Genomic DNA, 12,467 nt, shown 5'->3' on the forward strand with positions numbered 1-12,467 from the left:
CAGCAATTTGCCCAAGCAGGAGAGGGTTTACAAAAGATGCTTTATCAACATATTTTCAAATGAAACATAAGAAGTGCATTCAACAACACATTCCAGTAAATGAGTGGCCGAACACTGAACCATAGAGGCCAATTCCTGTTCTGGTGAGGGAGTGTCTTTTGTTGAAGCTTAGTGGGACTTCCTATTTTGTTGCACCTGGATTAGTACAGCCTGACTCGCTCTTGGTATCTTTTGCTGGTGTCAGGCATCACTCCAAGCCTGCAGATGTAGTGCACTGGAGGAGGTGAAATTCAAGGTCACCATCACCAGGAAAAAAATTGTAGAAGTATTCGAACTTTCGACTAAGGCATCCAAGCATCCGACATAGCTCAGTCGGATAATCCCATAGGCGGCAAGGCTACCTTATCGCTTAAAAGTACAGCCCAGAGATGTGTTGATTTATCCACTCTCTGTTGGTTTTGCTAATCATCATAGGTTGCACGATATAATGTCAATTCTCAGTGGTCCTAACATCATGGCTCCCGAATCTCAAGCACGCATGTGGCCTTGAACGCATCTATGTACATGATATATTTTCGTCGAATTCAAACAGCATTTAAAAGCTGTGTGAAAAAAGTAAGAAAAAAAAAGTTTTGCAGCGCTTACCGAGAAGCCCCAAGCCGCTTATTGTCGTGTCTGCCTGCCTCTTGCCGTCTGAAACTTGCGCTCCCAGGTAAATACTAAGAGTGGTGAGATGGGCCACCAGAACAATACGGTCCTGAGCCTCGCGCAAAGTAGATGACTTTCACAGTTCCCAGATGTCTTCGGCCTTGCTACAGCTTTGGGCAGCGCTTACACCAGAGCTAATGAGAAGGAAGAAATGGGGGGGGGGGGGACAACTGGCCCCTTAGTTTCTTGGGAACACTTCAGGTGTATGCGCTAGGAAGTCAGGAATGCTATGCCTCATTTAAGCTACAGCAATGCCGTCTTCGATCAGTCAAACACGGCTTGTACATTTCACACGTGGAGTTGAGTTTTGAGTTGAGTGGTTGTAGGCTACTGGTGGGATTAGCCTTGCAGTGACTGCCGACAATTTTTGCTCCACCGTAGCGTCACTTAAAATAAATAAATCACATAAATCTGACACAGAACTCACAACTACAAATAGTCACTCATAAGGTCATCATGTGGAGGCCAAATCCGTGTCCTGCAGGTAATTTAAAAGAAGGCGAGAAACCTCCTTCCTACACAACTGGTTCCCGCGCGGGAAAACAATGTCCTGAAGAGAACTGTGATGAACGCCTGTCTTCTTGAGGGACCCGAATAATGCACTCTTTTCCGCGTTATACAGAGTACAGCACATCAGGTAATGTTCTATGTCACCGCATACACCACACGTTGAACATAATGGAGACAACGCCAGGCCAGTCTTATACATCCACGCAGGGGTACGAGCAGAGCCCGTGCGAATGCGGAGCAGTGAAGTGGCTTGGTTTCTTTTGAGGCCATTGGTCACACATGGCTTGTGAGGTGAGCTTCACAAAGAACTGAAGTGGTGCAACACCGCTTCTCTGAAGAGTTTCTTGTCCTCCTGGAGGCACTTTTCTCAATTGATTCCCAGACAGCGCTCTATGGGCGAGGCTGTCCGCCATCTCGTTGCCTTTGATACCTATACGCGAGGGCACCCATTGAAAATGTATGGAGTAGCCTTTGAGATGGAGATTGTGCACCGAGCGTAGGGAGCTAAGACATAAGGCATCAGTAGGGAACCCGTGCTCTAACCTTTGAAGGGCTGATTTTGAATCTGTAACAATGACAACAGGTTGAGGCATACAAAACCGTAGGTTCTTTAGAGCTGCCTCAATGGCAACGCTTTCTCCGTTGTGGAGGACACGACTGCAGTGAAGCGAATCGACCAATCATACTTCAAAGAGGGAATGTGAAAAGCAGCTGCACTAGATCCTCTGACCTTGTCCACAGAGCCATCAGTAAAAATTTGAAGATGATGTGCATATTCAGTCTCAAAATGTTCCAGTACGAGCGAACACGTTGCCGCCAAAGGAGAACTCTGCTTAGCGTGAACGTGAGGAATTGTCAATGAACAATCGAGGCTCGCGTATGACCAAGGTGGTTTCAACCTCTTAGTTCGACCTCTAGCGTCAAGACCTAGATAACCAAGAGTATTAAGGGCCAAGTATGCTCGGGACTCGGATCTCTTTCGAAGGCGCTGTAGAAGGGCTCGCCCGGCTATCGTCTGTTTGAGGCTTATGATAGTGTCCTCCAGAGCTCAATACTAAATAGTTTGCAGGCCATAGGCGTACAGGGCTATCTCCTGTGATTCATTCATTCATTTATCAGTGATCGTAAAATTCAAGTGCGGTTAGGAAGTACCATAAGCACCGAAAGAGCGGTATCGCGAGGTGTACCTCAGGGAAGTGTTCTTTCCCCAACGCTGTTTAATGTTGTAATGGCTGGTCTTCCCGCTGAAGTGCAAAAACATTGCAGGAATATCCATATGTCGATATATGCGGACGACATTTGTATTTGGTTAACCGGATATCAACACAAGCGTTTAGCTCTGATAGCTCGACAGGCATTACTTTCAGTTCAAAATTACCTTCAAGGTGTTGGGTTGACTCTATCGATGGAAAAATCTGTCATCACGTTTCCAGGTAGAGGAAGACGTTATGCGCGGCTGTAGACCTTGATCAATCTTGCCTTCGTCAATTGAAGCTCAAGCGCTTTTTGGGCGTCATTATTGACTACTGTCTACAGTGGCGATGAGCTGTAGACTCTTCACACGTGGAAGTAATTGACGGCTCTGTTACCGCCGCACTTGCAGTACAATTTTCAGAAATACAAACAAATATACGCAGGAAAGAATAACTGCAAATGTAAAGGAAAGCAATGAACCCAAATACGATCGTTCTGACGTGATGAAAATTTGTGTTAACTTAACAAGTGGTGTCGCTATGTGCTTTTTCCTTATTCTTTGCGTGAAAACTGTAAAACCTCATCACTTTTCTCTATTCCTTCTGGACGGAAATTTTGGATCATCAAAGGAAGCCCGTTTTGGCAGCGCGCCTTCTAAGTTGCTGCGGATACATTGTTGAACATTTTTAGTGTTATGGAGTGTGCAATGCTAACATCTATTCACGTATTAGGATCCCCGAATACGTTTGCGAAATCTGTATAAGCAAGCTTCTATGTATGTAGGCTTTTAGTAAAGCAATGAAGGGGGCTAGTTGGTGAACGTTCATGGTTATATTGCGCTCAGTTTTACGCAGACGATATAAAGGAAGGACAGGACGTGGACGGATGTAGCGCAAGCTACCAACTGTTTAATACTGTTAAATAACGTGCTTATATACAAGGAGATATGGCGCGGGGGGGGGGGGGGGGGGGTTATAAAAGATGTGACAAGTTCACGAAATGTGATCATAGTTCGGGTCAGGCATACATCGTTCACTTGCACCCGTTCGCCCTGGCAAACTCGACCTCAGCTTTGATAAGCGCGATGGACGGAGTGCTTACACACATTTCTTTTTCTTTAGCTATCGCAAGCGCCTCCCATATTTCTCGCTCCGTTTTTGTTTTTGATGTGCCAATGACTGTGGTGCTTTCTAGTAGCGCAGAGCATTTGCATTGTTTGCAATGTGCAGCCAAGTTGCTGGGTGCTGTCAGAAGCTGGCACGTGTATTTGTGCTCCCGTAACCTATCATTTAGATAACGTCCAGTTTGCCCGATGTATACTTTCCCGCAATCTAGTGGGATTTGGTAAACAACTGAAGTAGCACATTCCACGTACTTTTTCACGTGCTTAGTCTGACAGATCGTAGCACTAGGGTTTGCCTCTTTAGATCCTGCGTTCACCCTTTTGCACATGCCTTTTAATTTTTGTGGGGCGGAGAACAGAACTTGAACGTCATGGCGTTGGGCTGTCTTTTCTATCCTATGTGACAAGCCATGAATGTAAGGCAACACCACGCGTTTTTTCAATTTTTCTTTTTCCTGTGTTTTCTGCCTTTTCCTGTTGGTTCTGATTTCGGGCAACAAGTTTTCACAGATTTGCACCACCATGCCGTTCGGGTACCCAATGTTTCTTAAGCGGCTTACTTGCAAATCGATGCTCTCCCTCACAGCATGGCGGCATGATTTTTCAATTGCTTGACTGATGCAAGCCTTGGCGATGCCTCTTTTTATGATTTTAGAATGGCATGAGTCATACCTCAGGATTTCTTTTTCTCCTCTAGTTTTTTAGCACCAGCAGATGTGGGAGCCTCTGAGCCTAATATTTATGTCGACGTACTGAAAACGACCTTCGATAGAGGTCTCGTACGTGAACTCTAAACCTTCATGCGCTTTCTTGAACATGCTGATGACAGTTTCTACACTGAATGGATCGGTTTGGTCTTCTTTCATGCACACCAAATAATCGTCAACATATCTGAAACAGGTAGTTATGTTAGTTTCTTCAAACAAGGTGACAAGTTTCCTGTCTCCCACACTCAAAAATAGGTCGGAAAGCACGGGAGCTATACAAGAACCAATAGGCAATAGGCAAACGTCGCAGGCATTGTATGCAGCAATCATCTCCGGCAGCGACTCCATCCACTCGTTCACCGTCGAAACGTCCACAGAAGTGCTTTCTCCGCAGAAGCAGCTGTACACAATCCTGTTTCGTTCTTTAAAGCGATACAGCCGCCCGTTCGATGCCTGAAAGTCGTCGATGGCCAGACGCAATGCCACAAGGCCTGCCTTTTCTTTTAGAATGGCGTCGTCAACGTTGATTGCAGAGCTTTGTGTTTGAAGCAGCCACTTGACGAGAACTTTTTCTAACTTCTCATGCTGTCCTTCTTTTGCCGCTTTCCACTTGAGCCCGAACTTGTTGGCATTCTGCAATATCACCACTTTGTTTGCCAGGATTATCTTAAGCGAAGATTCAGGTCCCGGGCAGTGCTGGCTTTTGTGGCTCTATGCCACTTTTCCACTTCCTCGATAATATTCAGCTTAATGCCGAGTGACAGAACTGTCCGCTTTCGGGACATCGTGCGTCGTGTTGCTCCACACAACTCAAAACCTCTGCTGAGCGCTGGTCACTGGGATTACGACGAAGAACACGTGCGATAAACCTAGGCCTCTCCGCGCTACCTTTTCGGCGATCTGCTGCTGGGAAACTGGAAGGAGAGAAACGCTTCCCCAACACGACGAGAGGCGACGTCGCCGAGAAGAGAGGGACATAGTGGTTGCGAAGCATAAAAGGCGCTATTTCAGCACAGCTGCTGGTGGAGGGGGGGAGAAACGCTTCCCCAACGCGACGCCACCTAGAAGAGAGGGAGAAAGTGATTGTTTAGAGAAAAGGCGCTATTTCAACACAGCGAGCGTCGTGGGCGGCTGCTGGTGGGGGAGAGAGAAACAGAACGATGAGACGAGGCAAGGAAGAAAGCTGCGCCGGAGCGAACTGGTCGAGCGGTGTCAAGCGCTCCGCATGCGGAGAGACGGAGCGAGGAAAGAGACTCCTGGCACTTTTCTTTCGTCCGCTGTTCCGTCCCGTGCTTCGCGAGGGTCGTCGAATAATGCGGGTCAGGCGTAAAATTGCGTCGGATAACCGGGCTTTTCAATGTGTTGCTTCTTCGCCGGGACAGCGCTAATCGGTCGTAAAACCCGGGTCATCTCAAAACCGGGGGACGTATAACCGGGGTTCCACTGTAAGTTCTTCCACAGTTTCCTCCCAGCACGCGGAAGATGTAGGGCCTCTCTTCAGTTTTTTCCTTCCTCCATGTTGTGGATGGTTCAAATAGTGCGTGGGACACCCCAACGTAAGTGGCGCCCCCAGGAAAAATTCCAACAGTAGCCGCTTTTATTGAGATACGACTTATAAGGATACTCCAAGCACATTTCTGCCATTGGTATCGCCTTGAGGTTCCGCATAAAGTTCATGGGCGATCATATCGCCCCCTGCGTACTGCGCGCAAAAGCCAGCGAATGCGGGTGGGGCCCCGCACATGCTCTCTCAAAGTTCCAGCAATCGCCACAGAGGGCAAAAAATCAACCGCGGCGCATTCCAGCATGAAGCCTGCAAGTAGAGCTACTATAAATTTATCGCATACTTTCATTTGTATATTTTCTACTGGGAGCACTCAATGTAGCTATATATTTTATCTATTAATGTACATATAATAACTGACAAACATAGTTAACGTGAGATTTTTTTACATCATAAGCAGACAATTGTTTTTGTTGGACTTACATTATTAAAGTCTATGCTTTGTTATTTGAATAAAGGTTTTGAGAAATCAGTCATGTCTGACAGGCAGCAGCCCACTGGCATCGATTGCAGTCCGTGCCGTTTATCAATTCAAATTGTACGGCGGTTATGTTTGTGAATGGGGTGGTCGTGTCCTCTGAGCAGCATCATAATATATCAGCGAGCTTATGCGTCCAACATTCGATAGCCGCTACCAGGCAAACGTGTTTAAAGACGGTGAATTTTATCAGCTGCGGTGTTTCACTGGCGTAATGGCTACATACACGGCTTCTGTCGTCAGTGGTCTGCCGCGTCTGGCCATGCAACGACATGTTGCTTGAAAAAAATGTGCTAACTAGCGCGAAAACTCGTCGCTGGTACTGACAACAGTCTCTGGAAACTACCTGCCAAAGCGGATTAACCTTGCTGCCTCTGGGTGTGTGCACCGGTGAGTGAAAAAACACTGCTTGGCATTTTCAACTTCGAATTTCTTCGCATGCGAAGTGGATAAAACATTCATGTAGTCATTTTTTATTCAAGGTGGAAAATAATGATAAATATATTGTTCTCCAAAGGCAATTCAAAGAAGACTCTTGTTATTTTGCCAACTTGCTAAAATTCCTAACATACAAAATAAATCGTTTTGGCTGTGTCTGCATGAATGATACAGTGTGATAAATTCTGCACATTATTGCCAATGTACTTCCGGTGATACAGTTGGATTAATAGCATTTGATACATAGTAAGATTACTGTGTTTATTACCTAGAATCTGGCAAAAAATTTCATCTAATCAAGGCTTCACTAAGCACAGCCCGCACAAGGCCACCATTGAAAGAAATGCACACTCAAAACAGTGTTGTGTGTGTGTGTGTGCTTTTCTTTCATAGAGCGCGTTGTGCTCTGTACTTAGTTATATGTGAATCACAAAGTTACCCGCACTTCCACCATAGTAATTCTTTTGCCACGAGCCTCCAAGATGCTGCTCATATTTGTTCACCCCTTCAGACTCTTGTCTGGACGTACAAGTCAACAGCGAATGTGTCACCACAGAGCCAGAATCCTTGCAAGGAATGTTTCTGAACACTTCAACTAGAACTGTGATTTGTTCATTTAATCAACTAACTTTTGTTTCACCATTTTTTGCTTGCATGTCTGTCATGCTGTCATGATTTCTCTTTTGAGGAAGAAGGACAGAAGATAGATTATTGGTTTGCAGGCTGCCTATGCCAAGCCATAAGAAGCATAAGGTCACCATAATGACAACAGGTCCTCTTGAACTACGTGCCTCACCATGAAATGTTTGCAAGTTTACCAGATAGAGGGCTGTGAGCCCTACTACCAGGACAGCAGCAGTCTACAGTTTTTAACATACCGAGCGGGAGTGCTAAAATTTGACATACAAGCTTACTTTTATTTTAATAAGGGCGTTTTATGACAATCGGAGAAGTAGCTTGCTGAGTCCCAACTTGTTTCTTTTCTCATCATTACAGCCATGATGACCAGAATAGAAACAATGTAGTAAGCACAAATTTGCTAATTCACAAACTCTCTGTCATCTGCTATTTGCAAATCAGATTGACGGGCATTACCACCAAGTATCACGTGCTCCCTCATAGCACTAATTTGTTACACGAAACTTCAATGAATTTTAACACCTTCAAAACCGCTCAGTGCAATTTTGAGGAAATAGTGCTTCATGTTGACTGAAACTTTGGCAGTCCCTCTTCGCCTTATTATTCGATTTTTTGTTTAAAGTACCCTCAGGGCCATATGCCATTAAAGAGGGGAGTGGTTACAAAGCAGTAAGGTAACGAACAAAAGCAGTGCATTCTGGTAGCGCAATGATTCTCCTGATTATACATGTTAGCTAATGTCTTGCAAAAAAAGTTTGTTATCGGTGGTTGCTACGATACTTGAGGGTTTCATTCCATTCCTGAGATGTACGGGGGATGAAAGAATGAAAGATTTCGTGTAACAAGAATCAATTTCTACCTTACTGCAATAGTCGATATGGTTTGAAGTGCACTTGAGGCCGCGGTATGAAGTCCTCATAAAGTGTGTTCAGATGGAAAGTTTTGTGAAATAGCGAAACACGGGCGACTGCGGCAGTAAGGGGAATAAGTGCTGGTTAGTTTCATTGAGGCTATGCTCGCGGTATGTTTATAATTTGAAAGAATGAAACAATCCGAGATTTTTGTACTAGTTAAAGTGAAGTATTAAGATTAACACGACTGGCATCCCATATTGCAGATGCATATTCAAGTTTCTAAGGTATTAGAGTCTTGTAAAGGTGTAGTATTAAAGCAGACAGTGCTTTGGAAAAGTTGCACCGTAAGTACCCGAGCATCTGAATAGCATTGTTATGATGTACTCTATACTAGTCCAATTTAAGTTATTTGTAATGTGTACACCAATATACTTATAGGACATGAAGAAAGGGGGCACGACACCTACGGCACGACATGGGGCACGGGGGCACGACATGGGGCACGACACCTACGCCGAAATGGGGCACTTACCGCTGCTGTATTTACAGGCTGCCATTTTATGTGGCGTCCGTGCTTCGTCGACTGGGTGCTGGCTCCCGCCTTCAAGTGCTCTACTCGCATCGCCGCCTGGATCCCCATTCAACCCGCTAGACTCGGAGCGCTTCCATGGAATGGGCTGGCCAGCTGGATCTTGTACCGCTATCATCGCAGCGCACGAGAGGGGATATAAGCAGCGTCCGGTCACGGCTCGCTTTGGGCACGACACCTACGCCGAAATGGGGCACTTACCGCTGCTGTATTTACAGGCTGCCATTTTATGTGGCGTCCGTGCTTCGTCCACTGGGTGCTGGCTCCTGCCTTCAAGTGCTCTACTCACATCGCCGCCTGGATCCCCATTCAACCCGCTAGACTCGGTGCGCTTCCATGGAATGGGCTGGCCAGCTGGATCTTGTACCGCTATCATCGCAGCGCACGAGAGGGAATATAAGCAGGGTCCGGTCACGGCTCGCTTTGGGCACGACACCTACGCCGAAATGTGGCACTTACCGCTGCTGTATTTACAGGCTGCCATCTTATGTGGCGTCCGTGCTTCGTCCACTGGGTGCTGGCTCCTGCCTTCAAGTGCTCTACTCACATCGCCGCCTGGATCCCCATTCAACCCGCTAGTCTCGGTGCGCTTCCATGGAATGGGCTGGCCAGCTGGATCTTGTACCGCTATCATCGTAGCGCACGAGAGGGAATATAAGCAGGGTCCGGTCACGGCTCGCTTTGGGCACGACACCTACGCCGAAATGGGGCACTTACCGCTGCTGTATTTACAGGCTGCCATTTTATGTGGCGTCCGTGCTTCGTCCACTGGGTGCTGGCTCCTGCCTTCAAGTGCTCTACTCACATCGCCGCCTGGATCCCCATTCAACCCGCTAGACTCGGTGCGCTTCCATGGAATGGGCTGGCCAGCTGGATCTTGTACCGCTATCATCGCAGCGCACGAGAGGGAATATAAGCAGGGTCCGGTCACGGCTCGCTTTGGGCACGACACCTACGCCGAAATGGGGCACTTACCGCTGCTGTATTTACAGGCTGCCATTTTATGTGGCGTCCGTGCTTCGTCCACTGGGTGCTGGCTCCTGCCTTCAAGTGCTCTACTCACATCGCCGCCTGGATCCCCATTCAACCCGCTAGACTCGGTGCGCTTCCATGGAATGGGCTGGCCAGCTGGATCTTGTACCGCTATCATCGCAGCGCACGAGAGGGAATATAAGCAGGGTCCGGTCACGGCTCGCTTTGGGCACGACACCTACGCCGAAATGGGGCACTTACCGCTGCTGTATTTTCAGGTCAGTTACCGCCCTGGCGCTTCATGTATTAAGACTGATAACTATTGCCTCATTGCGGTGTCGTGCCCCGAAGTGCTTTCTGATAAATTGTGCCTGGTGTCATTACTCTTGTCGAGCGTATGTCCTTCCATAGGTAGCTGGTTGATTTTACTTTCTGGGGATGTTGAACAAAACCTGGGCCCTGACACAAATGCCATCGCGCAAACGCTTGCTTCCGTTCTTGAGACTGTGCGCAGACTTGAAGCGGGACAGTCAGCTATTCTAAATGAGCTTAAAGGTGTCAGGGAACGGCAAGAAGCCACAGATGCCAGAGTAGATTGCTTAGCTGGAAGGATAGATGCACTCGAAAACATGGTTGCATCTCTCGATAGTGTTCAAATCTCGAAACCAAATAACGAGTTACGCAGTTTATGTGACCAACTTCACTCGCTCACTTCAAGATGTGATGATACAGAAAACAGAATGCGACGATGTAATGTACTGTTTTTCGGTATTGATGATGAGCAAGGCGAAAACTGGGCTGCGTCTGAACAAAAAATAATAAATTTTTGCTCTGAACAGCTTGGCCTTACTATGGTGAATGCACAGTTTGAGCGCATGCATAGATTGGGGCGTTTTTCTTCTGAGAAACGTTGGCCCATCATAGCACGATTAGCCCTTTTTAAAGACAAGCAGAATATCCTCGCACTTCCGCGCAAGCTAAAAGGTACTGAGTATTCCATACGTGAAGATTTTTCTTTGTCCACAAGGCAAACAAGGAAAAAATTAATTGAATTTGCCAAAACAAGAAAACAGCCTTTCAAACTTACAATAGATAAGGTTCGTATTAATGACACCACTTATGTTTATGACCGCGCTACCGACACAGTTGTGCCGTCAATCCTGTAGCTAAAGAAGGCAACATTTGCTGGTATAGCTAAGAAATCGCAATCTTCCTTAACGTCACATTGTCGTTATCTTACACGAACATTCGCAGCCTAGTAAACAAGCGCGATGCATTGAGTGCTTATTTGGAAGATGGCGACCATGATATCGTAGCTTTATCTGAGACTTGGTTGCACACAGACATCACTAATGAAGAACTTCTTTCCAACAGTAACAAATACAACATTTACAGGCATGACCGTTGTGGGAAGAGGAGTGGTGGTGTCCTGATTGCTATAAAAACCTGCATTTCGTCCTTTCTCGTAGACACCAATTCCCCAGCTGAAATAGTTTGGGTCGCTTGCGCAACAGCCTCTGCCCGCGTCCTAGTGGGCACATGTTATCGGCCGCCCGACGCTGACCACTCGTTTCTCTATGTACTGCGTGAAAGCATTACACGTGCTACTCAACAATGTTCCACGGCTCTTGTTTATCTCCTGGGAGACTTTAATTTTCCACTTATTGATTGGCCAAATCTGTCATCATCATGCCGCTCCTCTGCTGAATTTATTAACTTAACACTAGATTAGAATCTAACCCAGACAGTCGATCAACACACCCGTGGTCCCAACATCCTAGATTTAGTATTAACTTCCGCACCTGATACCACCGGGCCTATTGCTTACATTGATGGCTTGAGCGATCACAAAATTCTTCAATTAGACATTAATATTCCACAAACTTTCTATCAGGTTCAGATGAAAAGTATTAGAGATTACAATAGGGCCGACTATAAAAATATTAATGCTGAATTGGCTATTTTTCTTAGTGAAGTGTTTCTGCCATTCTTTAATTCAAGATCGGTAAACGACACCTGGGAACATTTTAAGAAAAATTAACAGCTCTTGTAGAAACTTACGTGCCAAAAATCGTTATAGCAAATGACAGATCTAATTCTTGGTTTACAAAGCACCTTCGAACACTAAAAAACAAGAAGCGTCTGTATCGGGCGGCCAGAAGGGACAATCAAGCCTCATCTTGGGCAGCGTACAGTGATTTTCTAACATTTTACTGCAAAGAGCTATGCGCAGCCAAAGACAAATATTTCTCATGTGACCTGCCATCTCTTTTAATCAACAATCCCAGAAAATTCTGGCAAGTCATATCACCAACTAACACTGTCCGCAATATTGTGCTATATGATGATGCTGAAAGCCCTCTGTCTGACGCCGATTGTCCAGTAGCGTTTAACAATGTTTTTCACATCTGTTTTTACACAGGAAGACTGTTCAACTGTTCCCATAGTTCCCGACTTCGAATATTCTTTTATGGAACCTATAGATATTACAGCAGATGGCATTTCGTCTTTAATAAATAATTTGAAATTATCCACATCTTCCGGTATAGACAATATTAACTCAAAAATACTAAAAAATACCGTTACAATTTCAAGCCAAATTTTGTGTCATATTTTTAGGAAATCCTTAGCATCTGGCGAACTACCCCTGGACTGGAAAATCGCAAAGGTTATCCCTGTATTCAAGGGAGA

The 12,467-nt window shown here is 45.9% G+C and overlaps 1 protein-coding gene across 5 annotated transcripts in view; it reads left to right on the forward strand.

Annotated features, from left to right (window-relative positions):
• Positions 1–12,467, forward strand: part of LOC126529763 (ferredoxin-fold anticodon-binding domain-containing protein 1 homolog) — a 155,339-nt gene that overhangs the window by 64,848 nt on the left and 78,024 nt on the right. The window contains exons 2-4 of one of the 5 annotated variants that reach the window (XM_055070029.1): positions 8,765–9,467; positions 9,539–9,725; positions 9,797–10,054. The exons of 3 other annotated variants lie outside the window; for them this stretch is intronic. In XM_055070029.1, coding sequence (XP_054926004.1) covers positions 9,915–10,054 — 140 coding nt within the window. In that variant the 5' untranslated portion in view covers positions 8,765–9,467; positions 9,539–9,725; positions 9,797–9,914. Of the gene's footprint in view, positions 1–8,764; positions 10,055–12,467 lie in introns of all 5 variants that reach the window. One more of the 5 variants, XM_055070027.1, reaches the window with a different exon arrangement.

Source organism: Dermacentor andersoni, chromosome 9 (genome assembly GCF_023375885.2).
Source record: "Dermacentor andersoni chromosome 9, qqDerAnde1_hic_scaffold, whole genome shotgun sequence".
NCBI lineage: Eukaryota > Metazoa > Arthropoda > Arachnida > Ixodida > Ixodidae > Dermacentor > Dermacentor andersoni.